This window comes from Denticeps clupeoides, chromosome 8, assembly GCF_900700375.1.
Source record: "Denticeps clupeoides chromosome 8, fDenClu1.1, whole genome shotgun sequence".
Classification (NCBI taxonomy): Eukaryota; Metazoa; Chordata; class Actinopteri; order Clupeiformes; family Denticipitidae; genus Denticeps; species Denticeps clupeoides.
The window spans coordinates 20,188,827-20,209,692 of record NC_041714.1 but is presented as its reverse complement, the minus strand read 5'-3'; the positions used below and the strand labels follow the sequence as shown (position 1 = coordinate 20,209,692).

The window sequence follows — 20,866 nt, the reverse complement described above, 5'->3', positions numbered from 1 at the left end:
GCCATCAGATCACCCTAAAGAAGTATCCCGAAACCGAATCAATGTCGCGATTGGGACATAATTTGTTCGACCAGATGGGAGATGCAGGAAAACAGAAACCGTGTAAAATTAACAAGAGGAAACGACGTCTTGTCTCGTTTTCGTCAGCAACAATAGAGACATTTTACTATCATTTTTATCTTGTAAATCCGATTTAGTCTAGTTTTTATAAGTCAATACTACATTATATATTTTGTTATAGTTATCCTCACATGACCAGCATTTATGTCTCATCTTGTCTTAATCATGTGAGAAAGGTGCATTGACGAAGATATTTCATCATAAATTTGCACTTATTTCATCATAAATTTGCACTTAAACTGTAAAATTCCAACACAACAATGAGAACGATAATAAGCACCCCACATCACCATAGTAACATGTTCACAACCGTAATAAGCCTGATGATTTTATTATAATTACATTATTTTTTAATAAAAAAAATTATGCAATATTTGGTTAGACAAATACACCAAAACAATATCTAAAATCAAAAATGGACAGAACATGTTCCAAACAAGCATGTTCTGTTCATCCTCAATCAGCTGACAACAACGTTGGAACCGCTGAAGCAATCACAGAAAAGCAGACAACGTCCAGAAGAACTTTTTATTCCACAGCATAGAATTAAAAAGGGGATCACAGTAGGGCTGTGTGATATGGCATAAAATTCAAATTTAACCATAGACTGTATATATTGCAGTATATAAGTAAGTAAATGTTTTTGAAACATGTGTCCATACATGTGTAGTATTTTGTGTAGTATGTGTACATGTGTAGTATTTTTTACATCAACATAACCTTATACCAGATACAATATCTGGGCAATTCAATCTGGGCATAACAATATCTGGGCAATTGTACAGAAAGCGGACTTTCTGTCACACCCATAAGGCCAGTTCATTTCCAGGTATTTGTATGATGCGAGTGATTATATAAAATTTGGGGATTTTTGTCAGACAATATTTAAATAACACTATGCTTGTTCATATTTTATCATGCAGTCCCTCCAGGATTTGAATATTTTATTTTGTGATTTTTTAAATCGTAATGACGCGTGCAGAGCCGGTCAGGTGAGATGTTCATATTGGACAGTGAAGGCAGTGAAGTAAGGACCCTGCAGTGCTCTCTGTGCACTCGCCCAAAACTAATGCCTCTTGTAACACAATTTGGGCCGATTTGAAATGCATGTGTGCGCATGCGTACTCCGAAAGCCACCATGGTACGGCCTAAACCTAACCCTACTCCTAAACCTAACCCTAACTGTTGCGAACATGCAGTCCAAATCGGGTAGCCACAACGCCTCATGCTACAAGAAGCCGTGGTTTCGGGCAGGTGATGCGACTTTGTCATTTTAGCGAGGTGCGGATATTTCTGTGGTAGGCCGGTATAATCATAATCTCTCCCGTTGGCCAAATACCGTTTAAACCATGTATACCACGCAGCCCTACTCAGGAGAACAGGACATTTTGCTTGAGGGGCAGAGGTTGCCCTAGTGGGTAAGGAAACAAACCTGTAATCAGAATCCTGACACGCCAAGGTGCCGCTGAGGTCCCCACACACTGCTCCCCGGGCGCCTGTCATGGCAGCCCGCTGCACACCAAGGGTGATGGTTAAATGCAGAGACCACATTTCACTATGTGCACTGGGTGCTGTGCTGTGTCGTGTCACGTGAAAACTTATCACTTTCACTGGTTTACTTCTGAGTCTACACAGGACATGCAGAGGAAGGTTTAGAGGCAGGGTTTAGTTTGTTACATTTATTTATTATTCATGTTATTATTCATCTGTATATTTACACAATGTGATAGTGACCATACAGGTTTTTGTTGAGGGACCTGGACTCGGAAATATGCAAATGGACATCTGACTGTACTTGAGTGCATGAGTGTGTGACGTGTGGGTAGATTTGAGTCGGGATGAAATGACTTAAGAATCAGTGTGATGCTGATCGTGCTCACAGCCTGATTGCTGAGGTAAGATAAGATAAGATAAGATAAACCTTTATTAGTCCCACAAGTGGGAAATTGCACTTGTCATGGCAGAAAGTGGACAGAACCAGAAGGTAATAGCAGCAAAAACAGAGGTAATAGCATCACAAAAAAATAAGATAAATATGTATCTGTATATATGTACAAATTTACAATTTAAACAGTTAACAATTTAACAGAATGTGCCAAAGTGTGTGTGTTTGTCTGTGAATGTGTGGTCAGCTGTTAGGTCTTTGTTATAGAGTCTGACAGCGGTTGGAAGAAAAGACCTTCTGAACCCTCAATGGAGCTCACACACACACACACACACACACACACACACACACACACACACACATAGTGCCTGTCCAGGACTATTTCCATTGTGCTTTTAAAAGGGTTGTAAACAGGTACAGTACATTAAATTTTTAAATGATTGTAATAGTTGCTGGACAGCCATGGCAGAATAGAGAGGGCTTTTTTCCCCAATCATCAACAGAAGTACAGAATGCACAGATGAGAACTGTCACCACACCACAGTTACCACACAGAGACACACACAGTCTTCCCCATATGAAGGACCAATGGATACACTGTAAAAAATTTAAGGCAATCAGCTGCAAATAATTTAATTTAATTCCTTTTTTTTTTAAAGTGTAGTAGCCTCCAGTGGGTAACACAGCTGCCTACGAACACAGGTTCAAACCCCACCTACTACCATTGTGTCCCTGAGCAAGACCCTTAGTGTCTCCAGGGGGGCAGCATGACATGCAGAATCAGAGACAGAGGGGAAAAGAGAACAACAAAATAACGGATCTGAGAGAGAGAGAGAGAGAGAGAGAGAGAGAGTGTTGAATTGAGACTTGGCAAAGATTAATACAGGTAATGGCAGAATTTGACCTCGGAGAGCCAAACCAAGCCCCAGCGCCGCAGAGCTGCACACCTCAGCATACATAAAAAACAGAGGGTTCAGCAGCATGCTGTCAAGACCCAAGGCAAATGGCAAAAATGACAGAGTGAAGATATACAGGTGTACAGAATGGAAATTTTGACCACCTTAGCTTCAAACACCAGAGAGGTGGAGGGTGGGATGTCAGGCCCATATATCAATACGGTACTGCAATAAAGCCATTCCTAACATGACTGGTAAAACAATACTGACAACAATAATAACAATACTGTAAAATTATGCTTTGGTTTGGTAATAATTTACTCTAGTTCTACAAAAGCACAAACAAAACACACTGTTTTTTACCTTTGTCCATGTACAGTACAAGCCTAAAGTTTGGACACACCTTCTCATTCAATGTGTTTTCTTTATTTTCATGAATGAACACATGTGGAGTTATGAAATAAGTGAAAACATGTTTTATATTCTAGTTTCTTTGCTCTGATTACTGCTTTGAACACTCTTGGCATTCTCTCGATGAGCTTCAAGAGGTCGTCACCTGAAATGCTTCTCCAACAGTCTTGAAGGAGTTCCCAGAGGTTTTTAGCACTTGTTGGGATCCAGCTCACCCCAAACCATCTGGATTGGGTTCAGGACCGGTGACTGTGGAGGTCAGGTCTCCAGTTTTTGTTAAGTACACAACTCGACGTGTGCTCATTCATAGTTTTGATGCCTTCAGTGAGAATCTACCAACGTAAATGGTCATGAAAATAAAGAAAACACACTCAATGAGAAGGTGTCTCCAAACATTTGGCCTGTACTGTATGTGTGTGGATGCCATGTGTATAAAGTGATAAAGTGAAGTGATTGTCACTTGTGATACACACCAGCACGGTGCACACAGTGAAATTTGTCCTCTGCATTTAACCCATCACCCTAAGTGAGCAGTGGGCAGCCATGACAGGGAGGAGTGTGTGGGGACGGTGCTTTGCTCAGTGGCACCTCAGTGGCGGGTCAGGATTCGAACCGGCAACCTTCTGATTACGGGGCCGCTTCCTTAACCGCTAGGCCGCCACTGCACAATGTGCATGTATGTTGTCTATATAGCTACTGGACAGCCACATTTTCATCGGGATAAAGAAATCTCTATTTAACCAAGCAAAGAGAGAAACGCGGCTTATATCGAGTCAGGAGAAGAACACAACACCCAGCAAAAGCACTTGAGCAAGGTGGAAGAAGATGCAGACCGAAGCCTTGAACACCTCCACAGTGCAGGAGTGAGGCTCACCGCTCAATTACAGCGCGTTTATGAAACATTAAGACCACTTCAGACACCCGCCTACTGGTCTCCATTAAACTCCTCGACTCACCCACCACCGCGGAGAGGCCGAGTCGCGTGGGCTCCAGCTAAAGCGCAATCTAAATTTCCATCAGATGAGTGCGGTTAGATATAATTATATGTCAGCCGCGCGCCTCCACGCCCGCCCCACTGGGCTTTGCCAAATCGAATCCACCGTCCCCATCCGTCCATCACGTGCCTGGCCTCCCCTTCCTCTCCCATCGCACTCGCTCTCCAACGCTGCAGCCGTTTCCTGACGCTGCTTGGCTACTCGTCTCTGTGTTTTGAGGACTCCGCTTCCATTTTCCCGGGAATTGTCACCGTGTTCAAGCGGTGAGGTGAAGTAATGGAAACACCAAACTGCAGCAAAAGAAGCTCAATTTATTTTTTCCGATGCAGTAGACCACTCTACGGTGTGGCTGGGGACCCCGGAAAATCGGGTATTTAGAAAAATACTTTGTGAACATTATCTGTGAACCATACAGCAACACCAGTTATTACCCCAATTTACAGTGTATTGTTAATAAAGCACAGTTCAGAATTGAGAATAATAACTGTTTGGCATGAAATCTTAAGAAAAGACTATTCTCATTCGACGAACAACTGACTTGAATTGAATAATCTAGTTGGAGAAACTGTGTCAACAAGAACAACTGAAAATTCATGACATTGCGAAATGGGGGGCAGTGGTGGCCTAGTGGGTAAGGACTGCTCACCAAGGGTGAAGGGTTAAATGCAGAAGACACATTTAATTCTGTGCACTGTCTGCTGTGCTGCTGTGTATCACAATGACAATTTAGAACTTCACTTTAGAAGAAATCATTTTGCTGGAATCCCGCACCCCTTCTCTTGTTTTTTCTTACAAACAAGACGAGAGGTAGGACAATACTCACCCTACTCAGGGTGCCCAGCCCTGATCTACAGATTTGAACATGACACCATGGAGGAAAGGTCAGAGATGGAGCTTCATGTCAGACCAGGTCGCCTGGTTTTACGTGCTACACACCTGTTCTCTACACACATGTCCTCGCAGGGCGCAGAGCCGTCGAATCGTGACCCCAGACCTCCTGCTGATGTTAAACCAAATGCAAATACAACGCTGATCAAACAGCCATTGTCTGTGGAGATCGGATCCTTGGCACAGCGCGACACTGGGCATAATCACCATCACACAAACGTTAAAAAAAATAAACCTGCACATCGCCTGTCCTGAATATGCAACAATGTGGTGAATCGTGAGGGTGCATTAGAATATGAATCAGCATGAGGCGGGGTGGCGCAGGACAGCTCCGGCGCTCCGCTTTTCTTTTGTTCCTCCGCTAAAACGAGGCCGATTCAGCATATTTCCCCCTCACCACGGCGCATTCAGACATAAAGAATGAATCAAATGAACCCGAGAGAGGGGAGAACTAGAAAGGGAGACACCCCTCCAGCTCTTCAAATTCTCAAGTACCTCTGTACAACTCCTTTAGAAAGAAAAAGAAGGAAACCGTTCATTAAGGAAGGAGAAACTGCAGTTTGCTAGTGGAGCAGGCGCACACTGCATCAGAGGCAGCATCTGCAGCCACATGTGTACCGGCATACCGGAATGGCGTCTACATGCATTCGCATTTTAATGATCCAAGTGCCACAGAAAGTGCCAGTGTAGAATCCCACAGGGTGCAGAGTCCCACGTAGAAGCGGCATCTGATACCATCCTGTATCTCAGCTGCGACGCACTTTCATGCGGAAATATCTGGAACAATAGAGTGAAACTGGGCAACCGACTAGCAATGATCCCTCTCATTTTCAGAACTGGTAACTCATCTGTTATGCATTTGGCACCATCATATCACGGCCATACACCTAGCTGGTTGATGCAGCTTCAGAAACGTCATTTCAATATGCAACGGCCTGCACAGGCCCAGCACTTTGGGAAACAAAGCACAAATTATTCCTTTTAAACAGAAATAGACGAATGCATTAGACGGACACAATAAGTTTGAAGCATTGCAGGGTCGGTGTGTGTGTGTGTGTGAACTTGTGTTTTCTGTGGGCTGAGGTCCCATTTTACATCCACACAATAATTAATGAGTGCCATTAGGAACCGCTGATCATCTCAATAAGCTCTTATTCCCATTCTCAACCGTTACTGAGAGGGGACCGGGACACTTTCTGCTAATGCGCAGACCCTTGCTCTGATAGAGAATGAGTCAGCCCCAGGCGCATCTTCAAATAAAGGACATAGCACATAGTAATGGAATGAAAGTTAATGCCATATGTTCAACCACTGAAAAGTAACCTTTATTAAAATATTCATTGTTTCACACAAAATGATAATTACAAAAATAATAAACCTGCTCCCATCCGTTTTTTTTTTTTTTTTTTTTGTCCTTTAATTTTTGTGTGGTGTGGCTGGTTCCACACAGAGCCTTCATTTACACCATCAGACGCCCTCCCAGGCTTCTGGAACATTCCGGAAAAAGTGACCTTCAGTTCTGCACACAGTTAATCACCGAGACCGAACAAGCTTTGAGCATTGGAATACGGAAGCCACAAATGCCACACCATGTGACGCGTTTCACTGCTTTAAAATAACAAAGAGCAAACAAGTGGGATCCACTAGCGCGAGTGTAATAGGCGTGTAGGATGCCCATGATGTCACGAATGTTTAATCGGCTCAAAAACCCAGATAATTATAAAAACTCGACTGGACGCAATTTTCAAGTCTAAAAAAGAGGACATGCTTGGGGAAAACATGTCTGGTCACCCAACTGGTTATGGCCCAATAGAGGTGGAGCGAGGTCGAGTTTCAGTCTGGCAATATAAAAAAACTTCGATAAAAGCGAATAAATATTTTTTTATTATTGTTTGATATGGGAAAGTATACTGTGATAAATTGTTTTGCCATATCACCAAGCCCTAGTGTGACATGTAAAATAATTTATTATCTTATCTGATTTAAAATGATTTTGGCCATAGCAACAGACAGGAGGTGAAAATTCAGAAACAGAAAGATATCAGTTCGTCTACCTGTGTGTTTAATCTCCCATCTCAGAGGAGTCTCTCCCCCATTAGACCCACAGAAAAAGAGGTTTAACCTGCGACTCCTCTCTGCTGACTAAAAAATGAAGTGGCCAGCAGCTCTCTGCTCCCCTCTTCCATTGTTCTACTCCCTCCGCAGGGGCGCCGAACCGCTGTGCCTGGCCCCGTGCCCTCCAGCCTCCGTTAATACAACACTGGCTGGCGGAGGCGGCACACACAGCAAGCAGGATTGGCACTGTGAGTGCCACACAGGCCCGCTTTCTGTTGTCGGCGGCTCCTGTGGTTATGGCTGCCCTACAGTGAAGGACAAATGGCTGTGCTTCACGGAAAAGCTAGCCCAGTTATGCTGGAATGATGGACTCACGGTGACTCTGACCAGCATGAGATCGAAAACGCATTCATACCCTCAACACACGCTCAGACTACAGATGGAGAAAAGCCTACCTGATAAGCCACTTGTACAGCCCCACATCGAAGTGTCTGGAGGATGGGAAAAAAAGAAACAAACATAAGACAAAAATTTCCTTAAAAAGATCACAACAGCTTAGTGGGGTACATCAGGATTCAATTTTAGGACATTTGAACATGTGCTTACATGAACCTTCATAAAGGGTTACTATGTAAGTGTGGGTAATGGGTAGAGTCAATTTGTGTTGGGTCATGGGATATCTTGGCCCCGTCCACACAGGAATGCTTTTCTCTAAAACAGGTTGCCGGTTTCAAAGTGTTATCTGAAATATTGTCATCCACATGTAGATGCAGAGAACTTCCCAAACACTGTTTTAACCCCCATCCACACATGTAAGTAAAGCCGTTTCGAAAATAACCACTCAGAGTCCCCTGAAACGTGTTTCCGCGTGGATGCAAGGCGAGATCGGGTATAGAAATTTACCAGGTTTAGAAAAAAAATGTTGTCATGTGGAATTGTCGAATTGAGCATGTGTTTACATGAACATTCATAAAGAATTTTTTATTTTTTTTGTGTTGGGTCATGGCATACCTAGACTATATCTTTAAGACAGACAAAGAATTCATTGCACAAATTCCCACAGGCTGCTGTAGCAGTAGTGGCGTGACATCACCATCATTGCCTGACCACATGGCCTTCATTTGAAAGGCCCGATGGATTTGTTGGAAAGACATGGACGATAAAAGAGGTGAAAATATCTGTCCTTCGGTGAAACACTGCAACAAAATGCATCTTTCACAACCATGATCAATTAATGAAAAAAATAAACAATGGTCAGTTTAATTTTTCGGGAACATCATCATTAGATGAGGTTTAGGCAATGTTTTTATGTATTTGATTTTCCTATATGTCCCGTATCATCAGTTCAAGACCACAGTCCCTCGACGTAGTCACAACAATGTGAGCTTTGATAGTGATGCAGAGGCAGGCCTGTGAGGATGGAGGATTTCTCCACTGTCGTTTTTCAGACAGTGTGGTGGTATGATGTGAGCGAAGGAGCTCCTCTAAAGAAAAGTCAGATTGATTAATGCTAAAAAGCATTACTTGGGGGAGGAGAACTAATATCGATCGGCGGAAACAAGCTCATTCCATCAGCGATAAGGGCCTTAAAGCGGAAAAGATAACCAAAGGGCATAACTGTTCTCCCATTGGCTCGTGAGACGAGGTCCAGTCTCATTTGCAGGCATTGATGAAACCACCTTTTAATTCAGCCCGGAAGTCTAGCAGTTAAGTGCGTTAATGACGCAGAAGGAATATAAGGAAACGATAAATCACGTTGGCTACAGCAAAGACTTCCTCATCTGACATTATCAATATGCTGGTATGCAACATCAATGTCTAGAGCTGAAAGCTTACAAGACTGGGTTTACAATAACATAACACTTCTGCACAGTTTGTTAAAAAAATGCACCTCTTAGAACTTGTTACTGTGTGTTTTTTATATTCAGTAAAACAGATGTATTATATACGACATATCAGCAGTCCAGCATTATTGTGATCTCACTTTTATTGTGGCCATAACAGCATAACAGTATCATATCACAGGTCACTCTGTGATTCCTGCAGTGGTGGCCTAGCGGGTAAGGAGGCGGACCCGTTATCGAGAAGGTGCCACTGAGCAAAGCACCGTCCCCACACACTGCTCCCCGGACGCCTTTCATGGCTGCCCATTGCCCACTGCTCCTTCAGAGGGCACGTGTTACTGTGTGCACTGGGTGCTGTGCTGTAGTGTCACATGTTTTCAATTTTGTCGTCTCCTGGAAAGAACAGATGCAAATGGTGAGAAAGGAAATGAAAAAAAAAAGAGATGACGAGGGAGTGAAACGTGGTGATTTTAAGGAGGAGAATTTAAGCTCTGCCAGTTGATACGTGATGCTGACAGGTACCTGTGCTACCTGTCCATTAGGGGTATGGACACGGTGCCTTATAAAAGGATAACAACTTGCTGTCTGAATATATAACAGGTGTCCAGGACATATTTCACCACAGCAACAGGACACTTTTCAGGACTGACTGGATCAAGTTACTGATCAAGTCAGATATTTTCACATATTTGATGTGCATTCCATCCCATATACTGTATAATTCCGCATATTATTTCTGCTACTGCAACGACTTGTACTATTTGAGAGTCACAAAGTGCATGACATGCTGACACCATAAAAACCGGGTAAAGATTTAATACTGCTAAACATTGTTTAAAAAATGTGGTGCCTGTAATCCACTCAGAGCCCTGGAATAATTAACACTTAACTGCACAACTCAGAAGAGAAGGTTGGCAAAATTGAGAATTTATACCCATGATACTTTTTCAATAGTGAATTTTAAATTATAGTAAAATATCTGACATCTTCAAATTGACAATATTTGTCTACAGACCTGCATTTCCAAAAACAGATATAAGCATAGGCATTTGATCTGATGCCGGAAGATTTCTCTTTACCTGCAGCCTCAAATCTTGTCTCTGCTAATGAAGTTCAGTCCACATTTAGTGAAGACATAATTGGTTCAGCATTGACTGTCTGTCAAACGTGAAACAGTACTACACAGAAGCACTATCAGCAGAGTTTTAACTGCTCTGGATTTCCCATTAAAGTTTCTAGCATCAATTCCGGCCAACCCGAATGGGCCGCTATGAGATGCAATCGGTACGAGTGAAAATTCACAGAAGCCTTCAGTTATCTGACCGAAACACACAAGTCGATTCCGTCAGCTAACAAGCATGCTGATGTCTGACGAGAAACCCCATCAGAGTCTCCATTATTGCAGACTAATGGAGCTGTCTCTTTACTTATACAGATGTGAAATAAAAGAAATGATATTAACTTCAAATCAATAAAGTTCTCGGTAATCACATAGCTATCACTTGAATTTATTCAGCAAGTGCATCTTGACTAAGAAATATGGGACTAAAAAGTGCTTGTATTAATTAACCATACTATTAAATTAATTACTAATGATTATCAATATATCACATGTGTTTATACAATTTCATAAGAACAATGAATCACTAAAGACCACAAATGTTATCACGTCACAGTTTTGACATAGTCATAAATTCTCTTTATCCCTCAATGTTTACTGGTTTAAAGATGCAGTAAGCAAGATTTCTGGGAACAACCACCGGATCTTGAATATCGTATTCATAAGCAGCGACAAATCATTTTTACAATGATCCCTGTTTGTCCGCTTCCTCAGTGTGTACTGCCATGTTCCTATGAGGGTCCAAAATGAACAAAGCCTCTAAAGCCCTCCCGGCCTCTAAAGAGCTCCTGACATGATAGTGATAGTAGTGATTCGTTGGGGCAGTGGTGGCCTAGCGGTTCAGGAAGTGGCCCCATAATCAGAAGGTTGCCGGATCGAATCCCGGTCCACCAAGGTGCAGCCGAGCAAATCGACACTGAGCAAAGCGGCACTGAGCAAAGCGGCACTGAGCAAAGCGCCGTCCCCACACACTGCTCCCCGGGCGCCTGTCATGTGACAATCACAAGTGACAATCACTTCACTTTCACTTTCAAAACAGGATAAGGCCTTTAGTCGTCTTCATTGGTCAATAAACTTCATTTCATCATCTGAAACATTCTCTGTTGGTGAGGACGTGAGGAGGTACCATCAGGAGCCTCTTCAAGGCATGTCTGATGGTTTTCTGGCCAACGTAGTTAATGTAGTGAAGGACATTCTGCCTTTTATTGAATAAAATGAAAGTGAAAGTGAAGTGACTGTCATTGTGATACAATACAGCACAGCACATGGTGCGCACAACGTATTTGTGTCCTCTGCTTTTAACCCATCACCATCACCTTTGGTGAGCAGCCATGACAGGCGTCCGGGGAGCAGTGTGTGGGGATGGCGCTTTGCTCAGTAGCACCTCAGTGGCTACTGAGCCGAGCCGCCAAGGTGCCACTGAGGTCCCCTTGATGAAAGCACCGTCCCCACACACTGCTCCCCGGGCGCCTTTCATGGCTGCCCACTGCTCACCAAGGGTGATGGTTAAAAGCAGAGGACACATTTCACCGTGTCACTGTGTGCTGTGCTGCAGTGTCTCACAATGACAATCACTTCAAGTTGGGGGAGAGGTTATAGCAGTGATTTTAGGTTGATTGTAGCAATTTAATTCAACCAAATGTTCTTAAGCTGGGGCAGTGGTGGCCTAGCGGTTAAGGAAGCGGCCCCGTAATCAGAAGGTTGCTGGTTCGAATCCCGATCTGCCAAGGTATCACTGAGCAAAGCACCGTCCCCACACACTGCTCCCCGGGCACCCCAGACAATCACTTCACATTGATACACTGTGCGGTTTTTCCAGTCATTTTGGTGACTTTTCTGGATGAGCGTGTGCGTGATCCTCGAAAGCGAAGTACCTGCAGTCTACGTAATAATAACGTTAGGATTCAAAATGATATAGTCATTCACAACATCGCACAGGGGACGAGCCGCGATACATCGAGTATATTCTATGTATCAGTGACGAGGACAATTTACATAATAAGCTCATTTATAGATTTAATTCAAATATCGTGTGTAATGTGACACATACAAGTGTCATCGCACAGGGGACGAGCCGCGATACATCGAGTATATTCTTTGTAGTTGACATCAGTGATGAGCACAATTTACATAATAAGCTCATTTATAGAATAAATTACAATATCGTGTGTAATGTGACACTGTTTTGTTTTTCACATTCAGAAAACATTCTAGGCAACTGTGGGACAGGCGGGTACCATGCTATTCAACAGACTGATCAATACGGCCCCCGACCAATGCTCTGATACAATGCAATCTCGCCGAGCCAGACACTGCATCAATTCTCTCAGCACACACACACACACTCACACACACACACGTTTCACTCTGATTTACCAGTGACACAACTTTCAGTGCTGACTCAGTGGTGACGTTTATTCATGGTACCGGAGCCACACACCGGCCATCAATTAAACAGAACAAACACTGTATCTCTCTCTCGCTCAACATCTGTCCGTTTTTGGGTATCCTCTCGTCCCCCGTGATTGGTCCGTCCGTGTCCCTTTCGTTCCCAAATTATCAGTTGTCAGCGCTCACTCACCCATATAAATAATGGCCAGCGATCTTGTACACACTGAAGCCCCTTCCTCGCGTTTTCCGGCGTGTCTGCGGATCCGGATCTCATTTGGACCGGGGTCCAGAGGACAGGACCACTCCAGGGACCGGAGCAGCCAAGCATCGCATGACTTAAACAGAGCACCGCCACTGCCACTACCAAACACACACACACACACACACACCAGAAGTGTCATTTATCAGTATCTACAGGCCACTTCACCCCAATCCTTCATTCCAACATGCACACACGCACACACACTCATATGTTCAATCTGTGTTATTTACCAGAAAGATGTACAGACAGACGCTCACACTCATCATCGTCCATACACACTCTTCCCACACACTCTCTAGCAGCAAAGCGTGATCTAAAGTCCTGGGCGAAGCATCATGGCTGAGCCCAGGACTGCGCTGAGTCTGCATATAGACCGAGCATTTAGTCAGAGTTTCATGGTGTGTGTGTGTGTGTTCAGGCCATTCTGGCTGTGCAGTGGACGTTACAATAGTGCTGATGCAGCGCGTGTACAGCAGGTGCTCAGACAGCGTGATAAACTCATTAAGCATCCAGAAGCTGGCACCTCACACACACACACACACACACACACACAAGCTTGTGTAGCTTGCTGCCCACAAGACAAAATGCTGATGAACACACACATGTAGAGTAGAAGAGGAGCTAATCACAAAATACATGAGAGGATTAAATATATTTAAAAATATATTTAAAAAAAAAAAAAAAAGGATATGCAGTTGTAAAAAATGGAATTCTGCGTGGACGTTTCCAGATTGAAGCAGCGCATACTGTGATTTTGCAGACTTATGTGACATAAAATGAAAGAGGGGGAATGAATTTTACATGAAACTGCGCATACGGCCCCCGCTTTAAATTCCCTCGTCGGTCGTGCGGGTCTCTGGAGTGGCGGGGAACCTTAGCGGAAGCTGCCCCCTGCAGGATAGACGACGCCTGCGGAATCTACGGGAATTCAGTTCGTACTGGAACGCTTCCATTACATATTTTTCAAGCGGCGACAGGTCTGTTCGGTTGCTGCTTCCTTGGTTGAAACAGAGGAGATTTCTTTGGTTTATTTGTAGTCGGCCAGTGGGAGACACTGACCACGGATGCTGCAGCTGGAGAAGGTGGTTCCCCCAGCACGTGGCATGCATCCTAAAAACGGGGTTCTAAACTGCAGTGTGTGTGTGTGTGTGTGTGTGTGTGTGTGTGTTACCTCCACATCCCGGTGAAGCTGTACATGATGCTGACGCAGCGAGGCAGTTCAGGAGGGTCCAGGCCATCGAGCCGGATCAGAAGACAGGGCACCCCGAACAGAACCAGGTACTTCACATAGAAAAACTGCACCAGCGCCAGAGCCAAGCCACCTGGAGGAAGGAGAATATATTTTTATATTTTCACTGAAAAATACATTACAGACATGAATATTCGCATATATAATACAATCTAAATGCTAATTAGTAGTAAACCCCCCTTATTGGTTGGTGTAAGTGGAACTTTGTTCAAAATAGCTGTGCAAATAAAAGTCACCCTGTTCTATTTAAAATGATAAACAGTGCCGATATTTCAAATATTTTCAATCATTTGAAAAGGTTACAGTAAGCAGCAGATGAGCTAAAATAAGCCCAGGACATACACTCACTGCCACCATAAACACGCACCGAGTGAATAATTAACCCAGTTAATGCAGCCGCATCCCACTTCCACACACACTGGTACATCATTGATGAGGGAACCATGCGACTGGATGATCCTCAACTATTATAGATGAGACGGCGCTCTCAGACGTTTGGACAGGGACCATTTCATTTGAAAGTGAAAGTGAAGAGATTGTCATTATGATACACAGCAAGCACAGCACACGGTGACACAACTAAATGTGTCCTCAAGGGGACCTCAGTCGCACCTTGGTGGTTCGGGATTTGAACCGGCAACCTTCCAGTTATGGGTCCACTCCCTTATCCACTAGGCCGCCACTGCCCCAGTACAGAATTACAATAGCAGAATTAGCAACAGAATCCTAAATTAGAACACAATTGAACATTTCTTCACTTTCAATTTCATAATTGGCTCGTCTCTAGGCAACAAAAAGACTTCACGAGAGACATAGAAGGTCACTTTTCCATAAAAATAACCTTCTAGAGGCGGCAACCAGGTTTTATGGGGTGAAGAATTCTCAGCCGGTTTCAGCCGATTCTCAAGGTTTCAGCCGATAACAAAGCTTTTTTCCCCTACAACGACGTTTTTGAATGTTCTTGGTGTATTATTTTGTATTATGGCCCTGCTATGGCTTCAAACACACTTGGTTTTGCCATTTATTCAGGTCTACTAGGTCCAACTAGGATGGAACTTTATTTCACACAAACAGTTATGATTATCTTTTGACCTTCTTAAAGACTGTCTGACAGCTTTTCAAGAAACTGATAAGGCTGCCAATGCCACATCATTTCTGAAAATTGCCATGCACTGAAGATTTTGTTCAGTTTAATAAACTCTTGAATTGCCTTCTTCCTTTCATATAGAAGAAAAAACATTATGAAAAGGTCAGATTAATAGTGGCTTCTGGTCACTCGACTGTCTCCAACAGAAACATGCTTACTGCATTACAATCGTTCCAATGAATAGCCACAACTGAACAATTTTCAAGTGCATAGTTTTAGACCCTATTTTTCACAAATGAATAAATCTAATAAACTCATTTATGCAGAAAATTGGGCTGAGAATGTTGTTCCATATCTGTAGACTTGTCACTGTACTCAACTTTATTACCAAGTAAATCATTAGAAAAGTGCATTTGTAACATTGTAACACACACACAGCATCTCACCCAGTGCCCATGGTGGAAGCATCTCCAAGTAGGTCTCATTGTTCTGTATGGCATGCATGTGCATGCAGTGGATCAAGGTCTCCGCCAGGCACCACCACGCAAACACACGCCCAACGCCGGTTAACACGCACCATGCGGCTGCCCCGCCCACACTGGCCACGGGTCTCAGCATCTGAGGGGGGGCGAGAGGGAGAGGAAGCTCGACACGGAACAGATTGCGCCCAGAGGTGTATTTTTAATGGAGAATCAAATATTTACATTTCCATCTGTCTTAAACGAAATAAAAACGATGTCTTGCCAATGGTGAACTTTCCAGTTCAGGGAGCCAGATGCTCATTTAAGACGTTCAATAATGAAAAATGAATTTTCTTTATCACCATGCAATTCAAATGCATTCAAGTCTATCAATAGAAATGACCATTTCCTGTCAGGGATGGGCGGATAATCAAGTTATTACTGATTATTTAGATCCATTTTTTTCTAGATTCACTGTGTTTTTGTGAGTCCACAATGGAAGAAAAAAAGTCACAATCACATCATGATTTCCACATTGAAATAATCGTCACTGGTTAAGAATTTTGCCTGATTGTCAGCGACAGAGCAACATGCAAACATGCAGCCTTTAAAAGTCCTGATATAATATTCCGAGTGTGTGTGTGTGTGTGTGTGTTTTAAGTGAGCTGCGTGTACCAAGGTGAGAAGCAGTCGATGCTCCTCAGACAGGGCGAGCAGGAAATACTACCTGCCCCCTGTGTATTAAATCGCTGCGTGTATTAGAGATTCAAGACTCAACACTGGTTTATTGTCAGTACAACAGTACACACAGCACACCGTGTATTGAAATGCTGTTTCACACAGACCCCCCCCCAAAAAGAAATAAAAATATATATTTATATTTACAGCATTTACCAGACGCCCTTATCCAGAGCGAATTAAAATCAGTAGTTACAGGGACAGTCCCCCCCTGGAGACACTCAGGGTTAAGTGTCTTGCTCAGGGACACAATGGTAGTAAGTGGGGGTTGAACCTCTGTGAACCACTAGGCTACTACCACCCATATACATGTATAACACACACTAAACTAAACCATACTAACTAAAACTAGAGCTTAAATACTGCACAGTATCTCTATAAAAGAAAAGTAAAACTGTTCTGTGGACTGAACAAGGACAAACAGGACAATGTCATGTAAGATGCTTGTAAGAGGGTATTTCAAACAGGACACACAAGGCAAGACAAACATGTGCAAAATGATGTTAGAAGGTGCTTAATGTGTATTGTTGTTGAGTTTAACAGTCTTTGTGGTGATGGCAGTGCACCGAGAGCTCTGACTTCTCTCAACGGCGAGGAAAACGTGGCTCTCCTACACCAACTTCCTCCTCGCCCCTCCACCGACGTCCCGAGTCAGCAAAACGTCCCGCTTGGCTTCAGGCATCCTTCATCTTGCGCACACACACACACACACACACACACACACACACACACACACACACACACACACAGCTTTGGAGAGTGAAATGGTCTTTTAAAAACCCCTCCACAGGCGTGGGATGCCGAGGGATTCTTCCTCGGGAAAGTCGTCTTGCCTCCCGGCAGCTTTCACTGTTCGCCTGAAAAACAGCTCTAATCTCACACTGCACATGGCAGCAAGGACAAAAAAAAAAAAAAAACACACAAACACACAGCGGCCGGCACGATATAAATATATCGCGGCTATAAAACCCAACTGGTTTGCCTTTGTGTGCATGCTCTGGCGTACCTGTTGCCTGAAGTCTCTGTACGTGAGGACAGGCCCGTTGTAGAACGCCGGATGGTAGAAGCAGTAGGCCGCCAGGCTGTAGAGCTGCCGTAAAAACCCTCCGGCCTGCGGGGGGCAGCATTGCTGCCGGTCAGAAGACTGGCTCCAGCAGAGCTCCAGGCTGAAGCTGATGCAGCGCAGGCCGCACAGCGCGACGCTGAAGAGCAGGAGGTAGTAGCGTTCGTCCGAGTCGTACCAGCCACGCTGGGAGAGGTAGAGAAAAAATATAGTCTTGCCATGTACAAATTGACCTCAAGTGCCACTGAAATATATTTCTAATCAAATTTTTTTACACTAAATGGCTCATTTTATTCCCAACAGCTTTTGTAATAATGTTTCAGTGAAAAACAAAAAGTATTCTGATATTCAAAGCTTGGTAAAGCCCATTGAGTAAATTTTTGCGAAGACATAAGTGTTGTCGCCTTTTCATATGAGCTTCATCCGTGACTAATAATGGATCAACTGGGTGTCAGGTGTGTATAAAAAGAAGCCCAGAACACTAAACCTTCACATCAACTGCAACTAGAAGATTCACGCTGAAACTAAAGTGCTGATTTATCAAGAGGTTGAAGACCATATCCACTGCTGATGTGGCAGAGACCTTCAATGTGTCTCAGCGTCAAGTACAGAAGATTTAAAAAAAAAAAAAATTTGAAGAGACTGGAGACGTTTTTGATGAGCCCAGGATTGGCAGACACCACAAGACAACTGCTCGAGAGGACCGTTTGTTGGCTTGAAAATCCAAGGCCAGCCCATTTTTCACTGCAGCAGAGTTCCATGAGACCTGGTCACCTGATGTCCCTGTGTCAACCAGAACAGTTTGTCGGATTCTGTCTCGAAATGGCCTCCATGGTCGAATCTGTGTCCAGAATCCAGCACTAAACAAAAGACAATTGAAAAAACGTGCGGCATTTGCCGAGGCCCACAGCCTGCTAAAAGGATGGACGCTGGAAAAGTGGCAGAAGGTGGATTTTTCAGATGAACCTTCTGTTGAATTACAGCACAGTCACCGCAAATATTGCAGGAGACCTCCTGGAGCCCGCATGGATCCGAGATTCACCAGAAAACAGTGAAGTTTGGTGGTGGAAAAATCATGGTCTGGGGTTACATCCAGTATGGGGGTGTGAGAGAGATCTGCAGGGTGGAAGGCAACATCAACAGTCTGAAATACCAAGAAATCTTAATAAAAGAGGCCAGATTCTGCAGCAGGATGGTGCTCCATCACATACTTCCCTCTCCACATCAAAGTTCCTCAAGGCGAAGAAGATCAAGATGCTCCAGGATTGGCCAGCCCAGTCACCAGACATGAACATCATTGAGCATATGTGGGGTAGGATGATGACCTCTGGGAGGCATGCAAGACCGCTATTCTTTGCTATTCCTGGTGACTTCATCAATAAATTGTATGAATCCTTGCCAAACCGCATGGATGACTGGAAGTCAAACAAGATATTACATTTGGATCTCACAGCACCACTACTTCATTTGCTGACATATTTTTGTAGTTGCAGTAAATTCGTTCAATTTCTCTATAGGCGACAAAACGTTTTTGTTTTGCCAAAATTTGACCTTTCTGTCTTGATTAAATGATAAATCTTTTTTTCAGTGAAACTACTTCATTTCAATGCATTGAACATCATTTTCTCGGGTTTTAGCTTTTCATATGAGCTATTCCTATTGATTAATTAAAAGTCAGATTAATAGCAGGTGTTTCTACAAAATAGATAAGCGACAAGACTTTTGTCAGGGACAGTATATATAGCCCAAAATCTGAGACAGGCTCGCGAGACAATGACAGGACGCTCAATCTGGGGCTAGATAACAGTGCTGACCGCTTACATAATCCTCAGCTGTGCTTATACACCCCCTGCCAATAACTCACACATACTGCCCGACGTCAGGGACAGATGCATATACAGAGGCTGAATACAGACGCACAAATGAACACTTGGGCGGCTCGACGTGCCAGAACACACTGTTATGGCGAAATACTCCAAATAATCCTGAAAAACATTTACACAGTGGTGTTCAGCACACTGAATGTTAAAAACAGCAGTGGAATTTTTTTAGGACCTAATTGGATGGTAATTTGTTCTTATGACACATTAATAACGCTTTATGATTAATACCCTTTTTAACATGGGAAATCTAAGCCCCGTTTTGCGTCTCCTTGTGTATTAGTGCCTGTCCCGTCTCAATCCACAGTCAAGCAGTGACCTCACAAGTTCGTATTAACCACTTAGTTTGTGAGACCATTACAAAGGAAGGGTGCATTTGGCCATGAAGTAAATCTGTAGCCTGTAACTCACGTTTCAGCATTAAGCATGACTGCAATTGTGTTTATTAAATGATTAAAACTGTGCACTGGCTGATGGACTGATGGAGCCGAGTGTCACGGCCTGGTCCCACAGAACACTTTCCAGTTGCCGTTGGAAGTTAAGGATAGAGTGAAGGCCAGGATATGGATATTGAATAAAAGCGAGATGAATCAGTGTGGGTCCGATGGAATCGCCGCCTCTGCACTGCAGTGGAACGCGCCTGGTGATTACTGCCCTGTCAGACTAATGGGGTGATGACAGCCTAATAAAATTATTCATGTTACTGCAGAAGGAATTACAAAAAAAAAAAAAAAGGCTCCAGGCATGACGGATCCAACAATTAAACCAAACGAGCTCAGACAAAAATACAGATGAAAGTATTGACACTATTCAGCTCACTTTTTCGGCAGTCATTTATTATTCTGCCACAGATCGGCCGAGGAATTATGTTTTAAGACCCACGCTTTTAAACCCAAATTGTTAGTTCTTATTTTTGTCACTGTACAACATTTTCCACCCGTATCTGCTATAAGAAGTTTATGGGTTCAAAAACTAAAAAAAAATAGTATTTTAATTCCTAGTCTCCCGAGTTCTATTATAATTATAGATTTTGATAAAATGCCAGAAAACAGAAGCATATGAACAAAAACAACAAATATTTCTTTTTTCGGTTTTGTGGATTACTGTGTTACTAATTATGTAACATTAATATAATTTTGTTATTTTGTCAGGTTTTTTGGTTTTTGGGGAAACATAGCAAATTGGACGTTGCCAGTCACAGTGGTCAGTTCAAAAAGACACACAGAAACACACACACGGACAGACAGGAAGGACAGATTTAACACTAGAGCTGCAGTTATATCACATTACACCAGCCTGCTTCACTGCTGTCCATCACAAAACTGTCTGGTCCTCATAGTCTGATAAAAATTTGATGAAGAACCTGAATTCCTTGTGTGTGTGTGTGTGTGTGTGTGAGAGAGAGAGAGAGAAAGTGTGAATCAGGTCGGCCATCTGCAGAGTCAAGATCAGGCCCATCTAAATTCTCCCTCTGCAGAATTAAGTGGCCTAGTGGTTAAGGAAGCGGCCCCGTAATCAGAA

The 20,866-nt window shown here is 43.4% G+C and overlaps 1 protein-coding gene across 1 annotated transcript in view; it reads right to left on the bottom strand.

The window, feature by feature from the left end:
• Positions 1 to 20,866, bottom strand: part of hhat (hedgehog acyltransferase) — a 34,687-nt gene that overhangs the window by 10,799 nt on the left and 3,022 nt on the right. Inside the window, exons 6-9 of the mRNA XM_028988464.1 lie at positions 17,409 to 17,651; positions 15,650 to 15,821; positions 14,039 to 14,189; positions 7,706 to 7,741 (exon numbers count right to left, since the gene is read on the bottom strand). Of these exons, the coding sequence (XP_028844297.1) occupies positions 7,706 to 7,741; positions 14,039 to 14,189; positions 15,650 to 15,821; positions 17,409 to 17,651 (602 nt within the window). The remainder of the gene's footprint in view (positions 1 to 7,705; positions 7,742 to 14,038; positions 14,190 to 15,649; positions 15,822 to 17,408; positions 17,652 to 20,866) is intronic.